Source organism: Pocillopora damicornis, chromosome 3, assembly GCF_964200805.1.
Source record: "Pocillopora damicornis chromosome 3, jaPocDami1.2, whole genome shotgun sequence".
Lineage (NCBI taxonomy): Eukaryota > Metazoa > Cnidaria > Anthozoa > Scleractinia > Pocilloporidae > Pocillopora > Pocillopora damicornis.
In genome coordinates this window covers 10,594,582-10,616,013 of record NC_142672.1, presented here as the reverse complement: position 1 = coordinate 10,616,013, position 21,432 = coordinate 10,594,582, and the positions used below count along the sequence as shown (strand labels likewise).

At 37.2% G+C, this 21,432-nt stretch overlaps 1 protein-coding gene and 1 long non-coding RNA gene across 2 annotated transcripts; both read left to right on the top strand.

Moving 5' to 3' along the window:
• Positions 1 to 471: 471 nt before the first annotated feature.
• LOC113678963 (uncharacterized) lies at positions 472 to 21,432 on the top strand. Its single transcript, XM_089199426.1, has 14 exons — positions 472 to 982; positions 2,040 to 2,081; positions 2,209 to 2,280; positions 2,755 to 2,844; positions 6,920 to 7,057; positions 8,039 to 8,144; positions 9,134 to 10,275; positions 10,996 to 11,203; positions 16,941 to 17,020; positions 18,176 to 18,247; positions 18,365 to 18,495; positions 19,092 to 19,187; positions 19,454 to 20,789; positions 21,235 to 21,432. Exons 1-14 carry the CDS (start codon positions 929 to 931, stop codon positions 21,430 to 21,432), a joined length of 3,765 nt encoding a protein of 1,254 aa, XP_089055552.1. The 5' UTR covers positions 472 to 928.
• LOC149048189 (uncharacterized) lies at positions 3,944 to 4,921 on the top strand. The gene is made up of 2 exons (XR_016185254.1): positions 3,944 to 4,569; positions 4,851 to 4,921. It is a non-coding gene; the product is annotated as an uncharacterized LOC149048189 (long non-coding RNA).

Here is a 21,432-nt window from a genome sequence, read left to right as displayed (position 1 = left end):
CTGCTGTGTAACTCAGTAACTTAACCATACGACAAGGGCAATAGTGGTTGCATGTCACTTATGTAGTAAGGCGAATAGGTACATTAATATCTCCTAACTGGAAACCATCAGCACGAGCTCGAGTCTTTGTAACAAATTCATCAACGCGCGACTGCATCGAGCTCGTTCCGTTCTTTCATACCGCTCTACCGCAATATCTCTCCGATCAGTTAGAAGACTATGAGAGCCTCAGTGAAGAGCCGTGAATTTTTTTTAGAAGCGCTTCAAATAACTTTGTTCGTAAATACGTTCGCTCCCACAAGATGTCGTTGATTGATCCGAAAAACAAAACAAAACAAAAGGGAAATCAACGTCCTATGCGCATTCAGAACTCTCGACCCAGCGGTCGCCGCAAATACACTCCTTCCCCTTGGGACAGAAAGTATTGCGTGACAAGAGCTTACGTTGGGTTAATAGACTTCTAAAATTACGAATGCCTGAACTTGGCGATATAATTCAAAGTATATTTTGCGTAGAAAATACTTCACCTTGCAAAGTAATGTAGATTTATTTGTGATGATTGGCAGTTTTATCTCCCATTCTCTCCCTTGAATAATGAGTGACTTTTTTTAGAAAGTCTAGAATGAACAGCTAGCGGCCAGCCGTCACAAATGACTTCACATTCACCCAACAGATCACCTTGGTACTTTGCTGCGTTTCATTTTGAAGGTAGAGTGTTTTAGTCATGCATTGAATGTTTTCAAACTAAACGGTTTTCAGCTGCGAAGTAACACACCGAACTGTATAAATTAATAGCTGAACTTAAATGACTACCTTGCATCGAAAGTAGCTCGGAACAGCTTGGAAGAACACAAAGGGTTTATATTTCCGCCATTGGATCGTTTTGGATGGCTTAACCTTACTCTTTTTGTTGTGGTAGCAACTCCACATGTCAAGCAAATATACTGGAAAGCCTTCGAGTTCCACTCAGTCACTGCATGAGGTGATTTGAATGTAATATCCGTTGATATAACATTTGGCAGTCAAATTCAAACGATTTATTCGGCTGGCGTGTGAAGGAACTAAATGAGTGCAAGACTCTGTTTGCTTAGCGAGTGTATTATGATATAATATGACGCTTACATGTTGCGCATTACAACCTCACCTCTCAATAAACGATGATCATTGTAATGTTTGTATGGATAACACAATACTGGGGATCTGAGAGTACATGGTGGTTCAATAAGTTATCTATGTTATGCATTACAATAAAAATACTAAGAACTAAAGCTATATGATAAGGAAAGATTCTTTTAGAATAGAGATCAGAAAATTCTTCTAAAAGGAAAATCAGTCTTAAAATAATTGAGAAGGAAACCGTTATTTCATCTGTTTCTTGAAATTTGATGAGGCAGCTAAGCTTCTACCATATGTTTAAGTCTTATAATGATCTGGTGGCACACACAACAAAAATAAAAGGTCTAGTCCATTTCATGGGAAAGTAGAAGTAAAAATATCTCTTCCAGGTTGATGCCCTAAGGTTTTTAGCCATGCTTTGACTAAATATTTAGCACAAGAAATAGTACCATGACTATCATTGATACTATGATAGTGGAAACTGGAAACAAGTCCTTGGAAATCCAAAGGGGAAACCTTAGACATGGTTGGGTATCTCACTTGTTGACTTGGTGGAAGGGATGAGTCCAGGAAGGTAAAACTGTTGCTTGAGGGATGGGGATTTAATATTACTGATTGAATAAAACTGAAACTCAAATATAGGACCTTGTAAGACTACATGTATAGCCATTTTCTGTAAAATCATAATTGTTTAATTCCCATGTAAGTTTTGCTTTTGGGCAGTCTTAAGTCTAAAGGCCATGATGGGTTCATGGTTAGGTGTAAAGCAATTTGCCCACAAATCAGAGGCTAATTTACTTTGTGCTTAATGGCATTAATTCTAAGTGTTCTTATTTTTTGTGCATTAGAATACAATTAGAATTTTCATATTGATGCTTCTGGTAGTAAATTTGGATTTTTTTTCTTCTTTTCTTGTTATTAAGAAAATGGGAACCAGTGGAGAAGGAAACAAATTTCAGTGCAAGGTCTGACCAATATTCTTCAGTTGCAATTTTTACTGATTTTGCAAATTTATGAGTCAAATTCCTACTTTTCCTTCAGTTAAATTTTTAAAATTGTTTTAACACTGTTTTGCTTACTTTTAATTCAAAGCTTGTAGGGATAACAGATGTTGCTAGCCCAGAGGGTGGGGAGATGTGTGCTGAGGCTTTAAAGAAATTAAAGGTGCAGTGTACCTGTTCATGAGTCATGTTAATTCATGAACTTGAATCAAAGCTCAAATTTATTTTTTGCCATAATGGCAATTATAAGTAGTGCTACATTTCTAAAACATGACAATTATAGGCTGTGTTATTCCTTGAACATGCCACCATAAAACTGCCTGAATTGCATTATTATAACCTACCTGTAAGTACTAAGAACTTCTCAGTGTACTTACCACAGGCAAGTCTGCCAATATGATAAATTGATACTGCCTATAGTTGATCATGAAAGCTTGTCATAAACTGCCATTCATTCAGCCCAATTTGGTACCTGGCCCCTTCTCTATTGCCTTATCCCAATGCACAGCAATATCTTTTTGCTTATCCTTCCTTCTGGTAACATAATGATCATTTCAGTCCTGGAATGATAGCTAGTAATAATGTGTGTCTGTTTTATTATTATTATTATTATTATTATTATTGTTATTTATACCAGGTTCAGTCAAAGAAAAAGGGGCAGCACAAAGAGAAGGTGACACTGGCTATTACTTTGGAAGGTATCAGGATAGAAGATGAGACTACTCAAGTAAGTGTGCAAATAAGTCAAATATTATTTAACCACCATGTGATTGCCATAGACACAATGACATTTAAGCTGCACCTATGAGTGTGCAATTCAAATTCTGGAAATTCCTAGGAATTCTCAAAAATTCCCAATTATGCAAATGACCCTTGCAAACTGAATTCCCAGTTTTCTGGGAATTCCTAGGAATTCCTGGGAATTCTCAAAAATTCCCAACTATGCAAATTAACTCTGATTTAAAAAGCTTGGAATTACTTGGAATTTCTGGGAAAGAAGACTCCAGTTTTGTGAGGACTTGGAATCCCTAGGAATTTCTAGGAATTCTCAGCTTTACAAAAAGTGTGGAACTCTTAGGAATTTCTGGGAATTGAGTTTGAGGCAATTTTAATACCCTGAGGTCCACATAAATTCTAAGAAATTCTCAATACCTTGAATGTGAAGGTTTTAAGAAGAGGAGTAATTTTAGAGGCTCAAAACTTTGGCTCAATAAAAGGTATGCTATACAAAACTTACCAAGAGATATACATACATGTATATGTTTATAACTTGAAGATCATGAAATTTATTATTCAAACAAAGTTTTAGTAAATCTTTACATTAATATGGATTTTCTCATGAACCAGTTGTCAGTTATGTTAAATGGAAATTGCCAATTAATCCAATGTACTCATATCACAGATTTGCTCTCTAACCTCAAAGGACTCTTGGATTCCATGATCAAAAAATATTTTTATTGTGATGCAAATTAATGTCTCATGTTCACTGATGTGCCAAAATCATCAAACATTCATTAGCTGTTCCTTGGTACACAACTTCCACAATAATTAACTATAATTACATTGTTATCTACACTTAAAGAACTTTGTTAGTTAAGAACATAAGTTACTTCCCTAACCTACATTACTGGTTGCCTTTGTTAGAAAACCTTGGAACGGTCAAGCTCAGTTGCCTCAAACACTGTCAGAGACTTTTTGTTGACAAATTCAACACTTAAATTAATCTTTCTTTTTTCATGATTGTTGTTGCTGTTTTTTTTTTCAGTTTTTTGCTCTGTTTTCGTGACTAATTGCTGTAATTTGTTTTGTTGTTTTTATTCTTACAAAACATTTTTTTAAGAGTTCCAATACTTGTGGATCATCCACACACTTTGCAAACATTTGCCATGCAGACAAGACAGAGGTAGTCAATGTTCCCTTTGAGAAAAAACACCTTTTCAATGACGTCTTCAATTTACTTTATTTGAAACTCTGATCTGAAAATATTTGTCAACAAGACTTGTTAGTAGTGAGAAGTACCAACCAAGTTTCCTTTCATAACTTAATTTCTTTAATGTCCCAATCACTGGATCTCCAAAAAAATATTACATCTTTTTATTTTTGGTGCAAAATACAAGTCCTTCTTTATATAAAAATGAAAAGTGCAAGTCATACTTCAATAATAACAGCTCTAAAGTTTACTTGTTGTTCTTCTCTGTCTGTCAGCTATCAACAAAATTGTTTTATACTTCGGACAGTGCATAACTATTTGTGGACCAGAGTTCCAACGCACCTCTGTAATCGCATATAGTTACTTCTGTCTCTTATACAAATGTTTCTCCTTTGTAAGACGCACTCTACTCTGTTGTCACTACTGCTTTAAGTTCAGTGGAAACGACTGACTGAGGAATCGAGATGGCGGTGTTGGAACGTGTTGCTGAACGCTTGCTACGGTCAAGCTTTGTAGATGTAGGTACTGGTACACTGGGATCATCTACGTATCTCTTCTCTTATACTTCCTAATGTGGTGTCCTTCTTTTATAAATATGAGGGTAAAAGACGATTTGTAGTCGCATTCAAAACTGTGATTGGCTTGTGTTATTTCTCACCTTTGCCATGAACACAACTCAAGTGAGTTTCGAGTCTTTTTTTCCTCGACAACTTTCGGCCACAAATCGTGCATTTGTAATACGATCGATTCTTGTCGATTATTTCTACATAGAGTGAGCTCACATCATTATTTATATCACCAAGGTATCCATCGTCTAGAAGCAGAGGACCGGTCGGAGAAGTCAGAATAAAGTTATGCGTTTCTCTTAACACTGCAATCGGCAAGCCAGCGGATTCACTTTGCTAGCCAATGACAAGTCCTAAAAGATCCACGTGATCATGCCCGTGATCGGAAACAAAGAAGACTCCATTTGGCGCTCATCTTTGAATGTACTTTTCATCGGTTGATTGTTTTTCTCAACTGTTTTGCTTAATATAACATTTCTAAAGATAGCTTTTATTGTGGTTCAATGGGAAAACGAGAACAGCGTGAGTGTTGTAAAAGAAAAGAAAGTCGTTGGCGCCGTGGAGTTGAAAGAAGGGACAACAGTTGACATATTGACTGGTACAAACAAGGGTCGAGTGGCCATCTGTAAAGCTACGATTTTGAAAGTTTGTGGTGAGTAAAAATTGCGATATTCGTTACGTGATCAAAATCTTATAAAAGAATAGATGTAGCGGGTTGAATTAAGCTTACATAACGCTCGGCGCAACTGAAACTAGAATAATTCTGAGAATCGAATCGGTCACTTGCATGCCGCAGTTTCTTAAGCTTATGTTTACAATGAAATAAACCTATCAGTAAGGTTTCAAGATTCCTCTAGTCACGTTTGGGAACATTCGAGATTCATAATAGGAACTGTTATTAAACAAACCTTATTACATAAAGAAGCCCTCCTTGGTAAAAACAAAATAATGTATTCAGCCCTTTTTTAGTAAAATCTATGAGAGAGATGTACTAACTCCAATATAAAAGTCACTCAATATAACAGAGATTTCTCAATTTGAGAATCCAATGAATGCCCTTTTCCTCATAGCCATCTTGTAGGCCTGGTCTGAGCTTTAAATATATATAAATAATATTTTTTTTTTCAAATTCAGATGCCATGGAATCCAGATACAAAATGGTCAAGCTTCTTGTAGACAACCTCATTCAAGGCCAACTCATTGTGAGCCCAGGAAAAAAAATACAAACAGCATCTAAGTTTGCAGTTTAGGATAACTTCATTCTAATTTATTGTTACAGTTACAACAAGATTTTAATCAAAAAATCAATTTTATTTGTCTGTAATTAACCCCTTCACTCCCAAGAGTGCTTGGTTTTCAAATATAATTTAAGATATTGTATTTTATGGAAAGAATCAACAGATTTTATTCACAATTTGTGTCAAACCAAATTTAATGATTGATTAGGACTATTTTATATGAATAGCTGTAATTGAGGATTAATCCGTATGAAGTTTTCAAGAAAAGAAAAATAAATCAAATTCCATCCTAATAGTACCACACATTGATGTTAATAATTAATCAAAAATATTTTACATGTAAGCCTTAACTAAGCTTCTAATTAAATTTCATTGAATACTTGAATTTTAGCTGGGTTTTTTTTAATTTAAAGTATTTATTTTATATCATTAGCCTCAAATTTTTGCTTAAAATTCCCAGCAATTCTTAAACATTCCTAAAAATTCCCAAAAATTCCCAGAAATTCCTAGGAATTTTTTAGATTTACAGCTTTTCAGGGAAAGTCATTGGTTCTCTGAGTTGGAATTCCTAGGAATTCCAAGTCCTGTTGGCTATAAACTTGGAATTTCTAGGAATTTCTAGGAATTTCTAGGTTTTTAGAACCAGAGTTGTTATGGTTGGGAATTCCTAGGAATTCCTAGTCCAAATTTACCGTGAAAATTCACACCTTTATTCCTAGGAATTCCAAAAGCCATTTTGCAAGGGTTAACTCTTAAATCTCATCCAAATGTTGCTTTCACTTTTTCCATCTAATTACCAAAGAGAATTTTCAAGGGACAGTATGTAGTTCAAATGTTTTGTTACATTTTACATTATGTTTTCTTTATCAATTTACCGATTGACTTATCCATTTACTTATTTATATTTTCATTTATCCACTCAAGTCAAAAATAGCTTGAGAGTAGTGAACAAAGGAAGGGCTGAACAGCAGAAGGGAAAGATACAATTAAATCTCTAGGTGCCCCTTCCATCTCAGTACTTTTTGTTGTGTTTTTATAGGTTTTTCTGATTTATTTATTTGTTTTTAGAAAGTGCAGCATATGCATCCTGTCAAGAGAATATCATTTGTCACTCCGGACCCAGATGATAAGAAAATATTTGGTTATGTTTGCAGTCAGCCTGATTGTCCCACTGGATATACATTCTATGCTCTGAAGTCAGAAAATGTAAGAAATTAAAGAAATTATTTGTTTTGTTAACTGAATTACAGGAAATGCATGGGCTAATTGTAGGAGACATGATGCATGGTCTTGGTTTGAGACATGTCTTTTCACCATGTTTTGTTGTGAATGGGATCTGATGTCTCACTCTCCCAATGCCTCTCTCTGCTGAGGAACATATGGAGGTATTAGAAAACTGCTAAAGAATTAACTTAGCTGTCAAATTGCTGCACTGGGACAACTATTATAGCCCAGGATTCAACTAGGGTAAGGATGCATGCAGATGCATGCAGTATCCCTGGTTATGTCATACACTCATGAAAGTGGAATGAGCATCTGGATCAAGCTCCAGCAGCAAGGGCCATGGGCTTGACAGTAGACTTACCTTATAACCAGTAACTAATAGTTGGTTTCAGTTATACATATGTCATCATCCTTTATATGGAAAAGGTATCCAAGTCTTTTACTGTTCAAAGAGATATGCAGGGGAATGTATTTCATATCTAATTATGACAATACAAATGGAGATACAAATTAATTCTGAGTCATCTAAAAATTAATTGATCTCCTTTTCCCACATTCTCTTTTCTGTATGACAGTTGAATTCAATTTTTTAATAATTCAAGGGAATTTCCTAGTCAGCAAAAAAAAATTTCAAATATTGAGCTACCCAAAAATTCCTGTTTCAGTTAATTTATTGCAAATGTTTTTGTGCCCCACTGAGAGTAGCATTTCCTGTTGAAAAGAAATCATTGAGGAGAAAAATTTTTGTCAGGGAACTATGCAAATTGTATCTTGTTCAAGAGGAAAATACTTTAAATCTACTTTACAATAGTGCACTTTGATTTGAAGGCTTGCAAGACTTCTCGGTTGCAAATTTTTAGTTTCAAATTCACTCATGCAAATAAAAATTTTCATAACATTTAATCTTAAATATTGCTCACTAAGCACTTAATTATTCTAAGCATGTGTTATTTTTTCTTTCAGGCAAAGGTCATAATTGATGCCATTATTGAACTTTTTGAGGTATCAGTAACTCTTAGACAAAGGGCTGGATCAGCAAAGGAGCAGGTCACCAGAAATTCATCAAATGGTACTGACTGCAGAACCGTTGATTTTGTTGAATGATTATAACTACTGTAACAAGACTGTTCCACAAAAATAAGTATTTTAAAATAACTCGTATGTAGTGGTCCCATATTTCAATTCTTATTTTAAAGTTACCATGCTATATGCTATATTGCATGATGTTTTAATGGTGTGTTCACGAGAAAGTAAGTTTGTCACTGACTGACAATAAGTTGAGGGAATTTTACACTTCCAACGATCTTACTGACCATCACATTCTCTTTTGAAGAATGAGGTGATTCTTAGGCAAGTACCCTACTCGACTTAGCTCGTCCGTATCATAATCATTAGCAGTTTGGAGTCATTTTTTTCCAGTGAAGAAGTCCACTCTCTTCTACTTTTTCAGTCCACTCTCTTTAGCTTGTAACACGAACTAAACGTGCGAGAGATTCCTGTTATCTCACTGTCGTAAGCTGTACCTTTTCGTAGAGGAAAGTACGCGTGATAAACAACACATGTCTCTACTATGTGGAACTTTTTGAAAAATTGTAAAATAGTGAGCAGCAATGCACGAGCTGAAATAGGAATAACTTGCTTCTTCTAGTAATTTGCACTGCTATTACATGAAAAATGTATCCGTTTTCAGCCAATCAGATGCGCTCAATTTTTTCATGTATATCATTATTATTAAGGGTATTAGCTCAATTTGAAGACAACTTCTGTTAGGTTCGGTCATAGTCTTGTATTCAGACCTTTCACGGCCAAGCAGTTGAGTGGTCCCTACATTTACATTTTAGGTACGAGGTTAGTTCGGTCAGTCTTTGGAATCTCTAATCGTGGCTAGTAGTAACTGCTTGGCACGTAGGTTAACAAAGATAGAGGTCATTTGCGTGCAGCCGAGGATCTTCTTTCACTGAGCACGAGAATGTCTCAAGTGGGTGAGCTGTAGTGAATTAGGTACATTTCTTGACTCCCGGAAGTAAAAGAAACTCTGTGGTTTTTTTTTTTCGCTAGAGAACCGGACCGAGCTACAGGAAATGAGAGCTCGTTTATCCAACTTACAGGCACAGCTCAGGGAAAAAGGTGACCAGTTGCGAGAGAAGGAAGGGATTAATGTAAACCTCCAAACTCGCTTGAATACAAAAAATCAGCAACTGGAAGAGAAAATTAGACAGGAAGAGAATTTATACCAAAAACTGCGGGCAATGGAAGAGCAGATTTCACAATCTCAAGCACAACTAAGGGAGAGAGAGTCGGAAAAGGCCAACCTGTTAAAGGAAAGAGATCGCCAAAACGGAAACCTGCGTGCAATGCATCAGCTGAAGACCAAAATGCAGGAGCAGCTGGACAGGAAAGAGCAAAAATTAGTTGAATCGGAATTGCGATTAAGGGAAATGAATCAGCAACTGAGAGATCTTCAAGCTCAGATCAAAGAGAAAGACAGAGCAACTTTTGCTTTGCAAGAACGATTAGGAATTACGGTACAGCAGGTTGGCGAGCTAGAAGAACAGCTGACAAGAAAAGACCGGGAGAAGAATGAACTAGAAAGAAGCCTTTCAACAGCTCAGCAGATATTACGTGACAATCAGGCTCAAAGATCACCAGACTGGGTTATTCCTCGTAATCAAATTCAGCTGACGACCAATTCCCTCGGTAGAGGTGCTTGGGGAGAGGTCCAAGGAAGGTTCTGTGGTTGTGTCGTTGCTGTGAAAACGATACATGATTTGATTCTTTCTCCTCACAACCGCAGGTTGTTTGAACGAGAAATGGACATTGCCTCGAGATGTCGACATCCTTGTTTGCTGCAATTCATTGGAGCAACAAACGACGACCACACACCTTTGTTTCTTACAGAGGTCATGGAAACAAGCTTGCGAACACTGTTACAGGAAAGATCACTTTCTCAGACAGAAATCATCGTTATTGCTCTGGATGTGGCTCGAGGACTAAACTACCTCCACCAAAAACGCCCCATCCCTATTCTTCACCGTGACATCAGCAGTGCAAATGTGTTGCTCTGGAGACAAGGTACTCAATGGCGAGCTAAAGTGTCAGATTATGGCACTGCTAATTTCAAGAAACAGACCATGACTGTTGCACCTGGGGCTCTAATCTACAGTGCACCTGAAGCACGCGCTACAAATCAAACAGTCCAGGTTTGCTCAGATTGATGATCTAACGGCACTTTTTTGACTCGATGAGATTATTCGTGCTTTTTGATTCCAATTTATTTTATGTGTTATACCTTTAGACATCGTAACATTTTGATGGAGAGTAATATAAAAGCCTCCTTTCTCTGTAATTGGGCGTTTTCTTCACGGGTAGTTTTCTTCTTTACGATGGCTGCCTTTTTTACCTCAGTTTTGGAACTAAATCTTTCCAACCTTGAACCACCATTCGAAAAAATTGCTTTCCTCATATAGAAATGGTGCTCTTATATGTAAATGACAGTTTGCAAAAGTAAGAATTTGAAAAGTAAGACGTGTCTCATGATCACTAATTCATAGTTTGCTCAATAATGGGCAATTGCCCTCGCTGTGAAAAGCACTGAACAGTGACGATTATTGGCATGAGCCTTTTTCACCTCATTAGAAGCTCAAAGACTCTTTAGAGTGAGAGAGGAAACAATATTTGAATGTTGTTTCCTCTCTCACCTTAAAGTGCAGGAAGGGATTTCTTAGGAAAAGGCTAAAATCGAATCATTTCTGTAACTGCATTCGTCGTTAAAAGCGTTGGTTTAATAAGATTCTCATGCCGCAAGAGTTACTTTCTTAATATTCCGCCTATTCAGGGTATTTTCCCACAATAGCCGTAAAAGCATGCACGGTGTTGCATCTCTCTGTGCTCTCATTTATTTCTTCATTTTCTGTGGTCAGGTTGATGTCTACAGTTTTGGTGTACTTCTTTGTGAGATGTCCATCCGTGAATTACCAGACCCTGAAAGACGAGAACAACAAGTAGCAATGGTGGCAAACAATGTGCTTCGAGCTCTTATCAGAGGATGTTTGGAAACAAACCCTCAGGCCAGACCAACTATGGAAGAAATAATTGATGAAATAGAACCGGAAGCACAGGGCACCTTTTGATAGAGTTTTCTAATCAACTTCAAACATAATGTTGTCTGTATGGTTTGCAGTATTGCTACTGTACCGGACGATCATATAGAAGATCCTGCAAAGAAAACTCCATCTTTCCCGATGTAACTTAAGTGTTCGGATGTATCTTCTGAAAATTTGTAGACTTTTTCTGTCTAGACGTGTTCAGCTTTCCATTATTCCTTACCTAGGTATTTACACGCTGATCTCGTAAGGATTTAGATAAAAGCGTCCGTTTGGTGTGTAAAGAAAGAAGGCACAATCCGATACCACCAAGAAGGTGTCATCAAGAGTCCATTTTCGGGCACCTGCTTTAATCGATAAAAGCAGGCTTGGCACGGATTAGCACGACTGAGCCCTCTCAGCGTAAATCATCCATCTTATTGTCAGACTAATTTATCGTCTGCAAATGTGATATTATACCATTATGATTTTTTTGCCTAACGTTTCATTACAAAACTTCCGTCCGTCGATATAAATTTTTATTGCGATATTTGTAGTGTGTTGGTTTGGTTAGACTAAATACAGCTATCATTTTTAATTTTTTGGTTTTGTCTATCGTGTGGTCTGGTCGTTTTGGTTAGAGCGGTACTGAAAGGATTGCTCTTGGTAACAAGGAATGACCTTTAACAAGCTAAGCGGGAGACTGTCAAAATAACAGTAACGTCCACTGAAAAAGATCCTTTTTAGGACTTCTCTAACCTGTTCCTTCTGCTTTCAGATCATTTACTGTAAAATTACCTCAAGATGTTATGCGACTCAGTGTTTTCCTGAAAAGTGACGGTAACGATACTTCTTACCAAAAATGACAATTTTTTTTCTTCTGCCTTGTGATTGACCAAATTTTTAGAAGAAAAATTTTTTCCAAAACCGAGTGGTGGTTATTCATCAGAATCCACAATAAGTAAGACCCTGATCTAAACGTTCAAAGTAACAAATCAGTGAAGACATGATCCTTGCAAGCGAGCATCAGTAAAGAAATTCAAGAAAAGAACTTTGCAAAATTCTGACTTCGAGAGGATTCGAACCCGAGCACTTCCGGGCATTATAACCAATTGAGCTGCGGAGCCTCAGGCTGGAATTATTGCAAATTCTTCTGGGATTGTTGTTCCCGTAGAGGATTATGTATTAAATGAAATAAGTAATATTTTTATTCGAGGATGAAGTACAAAATGAAGAACTAATTTTTGCAGGTGAGCTGCAGCTAAAGAAATTGCAAAGTAGAAACTCTTCCCTTCGTCCTTTATACAAAATTTCTGTGGAAAGAAAGAATTTCAGAGCTTTCTTATTTGCTCATAACTTTTAATTTGGCCATATCTTATTTCCTTCATTTCTATAAGCACTTATGTTATCAATTTTGATCCTCATCTGTAAAATATCGTCCCTATTTTTGTCAATAGTTGTTGTATGGCGAAAGCGATATGTTTAGTTGTTTGCCTTTAGATCTTTGTAAGATATTCTAAATTTTCTGCGATCGCATCAAAGAAATTACTTTTCATTTTCCTTTAAAATAAATTAATTTATCGTTGGCGCTTTCCTTCCGTAATAAGACGGCATATGCTACGGGTGACGCATGGGAACTTTTGTTTCGTACTCTAGCTCGGCAACTGCTGCTTTGTTTCCTCAATGTACGAGACGTCGCAGTCCCAGGAGCTAATTGTGTACCGAGGAGTAGTTAAACTTGTTCTTGTGAGGGAAACAAAATTTAATAGAATAGCAACTCAAAACCAAAGACCTCAGTCTTCAGCAAAAGGTATCAGGCTCGTACCAAAGTGATCTCACATGATAACCACCTGCTAAGAAGCGAAGAAATTCTAGTTTAAAACATATTAAAGTTCACAAGGCAACCAGGTGGACAATCAGACATGGTTTGATGCTACTCTGGTTTGCAGATATAATGAATGTAACTGAAGAAGTTACAATTCATAGACCCAACGTTTCGATACTCCTGTCTAGTGCCTTCATCAGGGGTGATCTAAACGCTGCAACAAGAGGTCCTTTTATATGATCACTAATTAGCGGCCTTTTTTTCTGACGAGATGTAAATAGGCGTCAGGAAGCAAACCGCCATCGTCACGATTTAAAGGAGCGTGGGCGGAGTTAATATGCCAAGCCTCCAAACAAAGGCGCTGGTGGTAACGCCGATTAGTGGTGATGATTTTAGAATTATCCCACCCAATTGTATGGGTGGTTAGGCATGTATGCTCCGATAAAGCTGAATTTTCCTTTTTGCTGAGAAAAACCGCTTTTTGGTGCTCTTTTAATCGTGTACCAAACTGACGTTTGGTCTGTCCGATGTATTCGTTGTCACAGCCATTGCAAGGAATAGAATAAATAGCGTCGGTTCGTTGTTCTTTCCTGACAGGATCCTTAGGTTTGGCGAAAATATGCCCCAAAGTCTGAAAAGGTTTTTGAGCAACTTTAACGTTGTGGCTATTCAAAATTCTCTTGATGGGTTCCGTAACACCCTGTATGTGAGGAATAACAGCAAAACCAGTCGCTGGTTCCCCTTCATCAAGAGCGTTACTATTTGTAACTGGTTTTTGGCAGTTACGGAGAAAAGTTTTTGTATAGCCATTTACCTTTAGGACATTGGAAACATATTTCCTCTCCTCGGCCTTCGAATCGAGTGAAGATGGTAGACAGTCAGCCCTCCTAAATAAAGTTTTGGCTACAGACTTTTTATGGCAGATAGGGTGGTGAGAATCGAAAGCGAGGTATTTGTTGGTGTGGGTAGGTTTACGGTAGACACTTGTCTCTAAATTACCCTGAACCCCTCTGGACACATTTAAATCAAGAAAGGGCAAATCTCTATCCTTTTCGCGCTCAAGGGTGAATTGGATCAACGGCTCTACTGAATTCAAATGCGAATTCGTAAACCTAAACCTTTGGCGTCCTTCATATTGCGAAACTACTAACAAATTTTGCACTCTTTCCAATGCTCGCAGTGCTCGTAATTTTGATTTTCCATGGTAGTAGGGGCGGCCGTTTTTGGACTATCAATGACTGTAGACTTATTTGACCATAACTAGGGGTAATGTCGCGATCTGATTGGCCAATTTGCCGTTGTCGATGAGAGTAAAGATAACGCCGCTCGGGTCAACTTGTCACGCACTAAGAGAATCGTTTTATTTGACGTCGATATTGTGGCCACTGAGATGACGATTACCGTTGATGATAAGAGAACAGACCACGTGAAACCACTGCCGAGTTGTTTAAATATTGAAAAAGAAGATTTCTCTCGCCTGCTCCAAATCACTTTCTTCCCAGAATACTTTTACAGTGAGACATGTTTCACGGTACTAAGACCTGTAGTGAATGACATTGTTGTAGATGGATCTACAGGCCTGTCAACTGAAAAGACAATTTCGTCTCTTAGTGTTCAAAAGAACTTTGAAAAATGAAATGAAAACGAAAAAACAAACAAAACAAAAAGGAACATATGGGTACATTTACGGCTCATCCAAAAAACTTCAGAGCACTTAATAGTTAAAATTAACTCGATAGAGTATGAAATAACTGTTGCTTATTATGCCATTACAGCTGGCGTTATTCCTTCACCGACGTTTTCTTCTCATCAAGAAAAAAGATGGAGCATTTCTTACCTTTCTACATATAAGTGTACATTAACTCTGAGAATTTTTATGATTCAGCTCTCTGATTTGTGGTAAAACTGGTGATTAACAACTATAAATCACAAGAGGAGCGTGTTCGTTCCTTGGAGGCCGATGATGAAGAATGAAACAGGGCGGAAGTCAACTGTGACTTTTGCTATTTTCAAAGTTTCTAAATTTAGCAATTTTAGGAACAGACTTCTTGAAATAGACTTTCCTTTTAAAAATAGCATTATCTGCACCGCCATCTCTCACATTTTTATCTCTTATCACTCACATTTTTATCTCTTACCTCCTCCCTGGATCGAGGCCGGGTGGAAGAGTTTTTTTTCAGCATTCTTTTGCCTAAGATAGTGCTTAATTTTTCTGTATCGATCGAGAGTATTCATTTTCATTTGCTTTCTGTTTCTCTTTGAGCGACTGATCAGTTCGTGATAAGTTCTTGGCAAACTTTGAAATATTAGCATATTTTGCTGTTGTTCCATTATGCAACTAAATTGAGTTTTTATCTTTTCATTTTGTGTAAATACGTAAGTGTTTCAGCTCCACTCTAAATAATATCAGGTAGGCTTGATGGTGAGTCTTCCCAAGCAATTTTAAGAGTGTCGGGGTCTGGTAAATTAAGGAACTAACCCGGCTTCTAAAATTTACTTCTCATGATTCGATTGAGGAATGGTGTGGGTATAAGTCCTAACATTCTTCTTGAGTTTCTTTCGGTTTAAAACCTACGGAAACCGCGGCATGACAATTTTGAACAAGAATGGCTTTCGTTCGATTACCTGCGGAAAAATTTCGGGACCTGTTAAAATTTTACAATTTTTCAAATTTCCCCGTCCACTCATCCGCCGACTTCGTTAGCACTGCCCGTAAACGAGCCCACAGTGCAGTGTGATGATCCCAGAGTGCAATACGCTCGTGTTATCTGCGAAACGTCATGCGTACAGGAGAACTTGATCTGCACTCCATAACATAAATAAACATGGTACGCATCGTCTAATTTGCCAATTCAGTTTCCAAGCGGATGCTTCATCAGGTTATAGAGCCCGGAAAAAAATTATTCTATCGCTTAAATATGTAAATTTTTTAACTTGATCGGCTGAAGCATAAAAAACTGTTTTTTTCTACGCAGCTAAGAAGACCATCTAAGAGATAACACAAGGTAGCACTTCACTCTATTTGGAGGACCTTTATAAAGCAAAGGAATTGGTAAGTCACCACTTCTAGTTGGTACTATTGTAATTGAGGACTGATCATGATATTTTTCATTGTTTAAAGAGCATCAATGGATTATCTGATTCAGTTGTAACTTGACGGTCAGTCATAAATAAAAAAACCCGGAAGTACTTTTATTAATAGTCTGCCTTTGAATAGAGTAAATTATAACACAATTTACGCTTTTTTTATTCAGCTTAATTCTTTTTGTTAGCTTAAAGAATAATAAAGTTTTACACAGTCAAAAAATTTAAATAAGTAACCCTGTGGTCATCACCATGCCAATGGATTTGAAAGGCTTCTGGTAATACTGAATTCGGACAATGGGTGATCTGTCGCTGGGTTTCAATGTTTCAATGTTGTGTGTGGAGACAAGAGAAGCATGATACTCAAGTTTTGTTTCACTGTGACTTGAGTCTTTGATCTTTGCAATTCTTGCATAAACTGAAATCCTTAATGGGAAAGCCAAAATGTTTTTCTGATGATTGATGAAGAAGTCACACTGGTTATGTTTTTTGACATACCTTATTACATAGAGAACTTATAGAAAATCACTGTCCACTATAAAAGTGTTGTAAAGAAGCTAACTAACATGGGTATCAATATGGTATAGGCATAAGTAAAGTTATAGTTCTAAGCTTGAGTGGTCAATTTGTAAACCCCTTGGAACAGTTTTTCTCCAACACATAGAGTCATAAGTACATTCTTATGGTGATATGATTCTGCAACTCTGATAATAGGACTGCAGTTCTATTCTTTTGTCACCTTTTTGGTGATTGATTCCTAAGTAAAGGCTGAAAATTACTAGGTGTGCTTTGTTGCCAGCACAAAGTTTAAAGTGTTCCTCCTTTGTGTTGTCCATTTATGTTGCTTAAAAACCTAGATTTTCTCTTTTTTCAGCCATTACTAAGATTAAGGAAATGGCAACACCTCTGTCTTCGAGGAAACTCAGTAAACCAGACTTCACATTCAGATGCCAGGTTTGATCCTTATAATTTTAATTATCCTTTTAATTATCACCATTAAACCTGTTATTATTGTTATTGTTCTTGATATTATTATATCTCTCCTCATGAATCAAATAACTGCTCTATAACATGGATTTAAAGCATTTGGTTTATTATCTATTATATAACTAGATGTTTAGTAAACTGTGGTTGACTTCTGACAATGTAAAGTACTTTGTGTAGATATAATCACATGATTCCAATTAGAGTGTAGTACAAATATACACATGGAATTTTCTAAAATCTACCAGTTCTCATAAATTTATTCCAAATAGCACAAGAAAACTCATTACAAAACTTATAAAAGTAACACAGAGGCAGAGCTCTCAAATCATGTGCAAGGCTCAAAATAATTTTCTGGTCAAGTTGTTCAGTCAAACCTAGTATTGCTCAGACCAAGTTTTGGTCGGACAAATGTCTACTGTGTCATACCTCAGTAAATCCCTGCCCCCCCCCCCCCTCCAGTATATTTTTCTGGCATTTTCCCTCCTCCGCTACTGTTGTGCTGTTTACTATTTGTTCCACTTAACTGATGTTCTGGTCAAGAAATATCTACCTCTCCTTACATCTAGGCAGTTCAGAAAGCCACAAAACTTTAGAAAAAAGTTTGTCAATGAGTGCTTTGCATCCAGCTAGTTTATTTTTTGTTTTTTCTCATTACCATGTTTCCACTGATGACATAGCTCCATTTTCTGCATATAAACACACACACACAACTCACAATTCCTCTATTCATGCTGATGAAGTGCTAATGCTCCAAATATCAGCTTTGAAACTCTTAACAGTGGCCAATTTATGTTATCAATTCAGTTGATAATACCAAACTACCTTGTTATACTCTCTCACTGATGCAGCATCACAGTTTCTTGAGAAACTTACCCCTTACCACACTAAACTACACCTGCTACACTTATTGCACCAAACTACACCTACTGCACTAAGGTACACCTATGTCACCTACTACTTGATTTTATGATAGAATAGATGTTAGTTTTTTTCTTAGATAGTGTAAAACCTTGTTTCATATTCATGATGGTAATCACAGAGCTATTATAATGACAATCTGATCAAGTTCCTCCAAAAATAATTATGTAAGATTGGAGTAAATTTGATATATTCTTCTCAAAGATTCTAGGAACTAAAGGCATTGCAAGTGAAGTTATGTACGTTGAGGCTTTTGAGGTATTAAAGAAAAGAAAGGTAATACACCCTTGACATGTTGGATCCCAAAGCTGTAGCAACACGTTAACATATTGCTATAGTTGATTCTTTGATGGGTCAGTGTTTCAACACTTTTTCACTCCTAATCCCTTAAAGAAAATGGTATCACACACATTACCCATCAATTTTCTCTCAATAATCAATGATGATGTGACAGGAACAACACAGCTTGAAAGAGACATGCCTAATTTTACATATATGTGCCTGCAACTTTTAAGGAAGGAAGGGTAATGCCAATTTTTCAATATTTAATTGCAATCAGGATATCAAGGTTTACCTCATTCAGAGTTACCTTTAAGCTCCCTTCACATATTGCTGTTTTGTTAATATTGTTAATATTTGAAATTTAATGCTCCTGCTTTAATCACCTCAAACAAGATATGATGCAATCCCCAACCAGTCAGAGGCTGTACATTTCTATAATCACTGGAGCAATTATACTAATATTAATTATGTTAAGTGTTTGTGAGGCAAAATCTCTGAACTCAAAATTGCATTGCAACTGAAGTTTTAAAACAAACTGTAAAGTATGTTCAAAGCCACCTTAAATGCATTACATTATTGCAGAATTAAGGTGACACTGACACCACAACATGCCTCTATTTTGAACTTTGCAAAACAATCAAATTTGATATGTAAATGTAAACATTGGGGGCTCACACATACGTGGGTTTATGTACCTGTAACATTTATGTTTGGAAGCAGAACATGTGGTTCATTTATCACATGCATGAATATAAATTTGGCAAGGGCTGCAAACTTTTCATGCATAAATTAATCTGAGATTGCTAAATGTTGCAATAATTGAAATTCATCTTTGTAGGCATGGATGGCACTTTATTGGGCAGGAGACTGGACGCCATATTGTGAACTATGTATTTGCAGGACTCGTGTCTGGACAGAGCAAGGGGGAACTGATGTAAGAGAACAGAGTTTAGAATTCGTTTATCATAATATTGTATAAATTTAATCCAGAGAATTTAAACCAGTTCTCAAATCCAATCTCAATTTTCAAAGTCTATCCATTTTGTCACAATTTGTGTTGCGGCAAACTTGTTTGTTCGAATTATCGCGCACAATGCTCAGAAAATCATATTTAAGTTCTCTATAGAGATGTCCTCTCGGACATCTTAGAAATCATTTTCAAGGTGTGTTTCAAGCTTTTCTTTGGCGATATTTTTGTAGATTGAAGATTACAGACACAACATCAAGAGAATATCATTTGTTACTCAAGATCCAAATGACAAAACAGTATTTGGCTATGGGTACCCCTTTGGATGCACGTATGAGGAAAAAAGAACAACTTGAAGGAAATTTAAGGAAACAATTGGCTGAGATGGAGCAGCAGCTGACAAACCTGCGTGGACAAGTACAAGAGAGAAATGAAGTACTTAGAGATGTAACCCAGCAAATAAAGATTGTCCGAGAGCAGCTACAACAAAAAGAGGAAGAAACTGCCAATTTACAGAATCAAGCTACTGTCTTAAGGAAACAACTGGAGGAAAAAGACCAGGGAATAAATGAATTGGAAACAACTCTTTCCACAGCTCAGGATGAGTTACGTGAATATCAACGACAGCTGAGAGATGTAACCCAGCAAATGACAATTGTCCGAGGGCAGCTACATGAAAAAAATGAAGAAAATGCTCATTTACAGAATCAAGCTACTGCAATAAGACAACAACTGGAGGAAAAAGACCAGGAAATGAATGAATTGGAAACAACTCTGTCCACAGCTCAGGATGAGTTACGTGAACATCAACGACAGCTGAGAGATGTAACTCGGCAAATGACGATTGTCCGAGGGCAGCTACTAGAAAAAAATGAAGAAACTGCTCATTTACAGAATCAAGCTACTGCAATAAGACAACAGCTGGAGGAAAAAGACCAGGACATGAATGAATTGGAAACAACTCTGTCCACAGCTCAGGATGAGTTCCGGGAATATCAACGACAACAGTCCCCTGAGTGGGTCATTTCACGGGATCATATTCAGCTAACAGGTAGATTTCTCGGCGAAGGAGGCTGGGCAAGAGTTGTCGAAGGCAAATATTGTGGTTGTTCGGTTGCGGTGAAACAGATGCATAAGTTGATTCTCTCTCCTTACAACCGCAATTTATTTGAGCGAGAAATGGATATTGCATCGAAATGCCGCCACCCTTGCTTGCTGCAGTTCATCGGAGCTACAAATGACGAAGAGAATCCATTTTTTGTAACAGAGCTGATGGAAACAAGTTTACGCGCTCTGTTGGAACAGAGAGCTCTTTCTGAGGCTGAATTGTCTTTTATTTCCCTGGATGTAGCTCGGGCGCTAAACTACCTTCACCAAAAGCAGCCATCTCCTATCATTCATCGCGACGTCAGCAGTGCAAATGTGCTACTTTGGCGACAGGGTGAACATTGGCGAGGCAAAGTGTCGGATTATGGAACCGCCAACTTTATGCAGCAGACCATGACAGTTGCTCCTGGTGCCATGATATACAGTGCTCCTGAAGCACTTACTAAAAATCAAACCGTCAAGGTTAGCTGTAATCTGTTTATTGTATATAAGTGTGCATTTCACGTGCATGTACGTTTATGAATTGAGTTAAGCTTAATGTAACGGACATTAATATTTATCTTGTTAATATCGCTTGTAGGTCAGGATTTCAGTTTTATTTTGTTGACATAAAATAGGCAGTATGTGTAATTAACAGGCCGGATTGGTATTCTATTGTACTCATGTATATTAGCCTAGCTAGTCTGATCTTTGAGGTAAGGTTTTTATTGTTCCTAGGACATACTGACAATGCTAGTTGGGCTAATCTACTTGAATACAAAGGAATACTAATCGAGTCTGCCATGGGGTCTATATAGTCAAGTGTTATCGCTTATCTGGAGATAGAAATGGATCGAGACATTTTCACTCATTCGACGTAAGAAACTTTGCTGTATTTCCTCTCATTTTGGTCCCTTATCTTGTTCAGGTTGATGTGTACAGTTTTGGTGTCCTCCTCTGTGAGATGTGCATCCGGGAATTGCCTGATCCAATAAGGCGTAAACGGCAAGTCGCCATGGTTAAAAACAAATTGAATCGAGCCCTTATCCGGGGATGTTTGCAATCAGAGCCCGAGGCGAGACCAAGCATACAGGAGATCATTGATGAACTTGAGGAACCTGTTTAA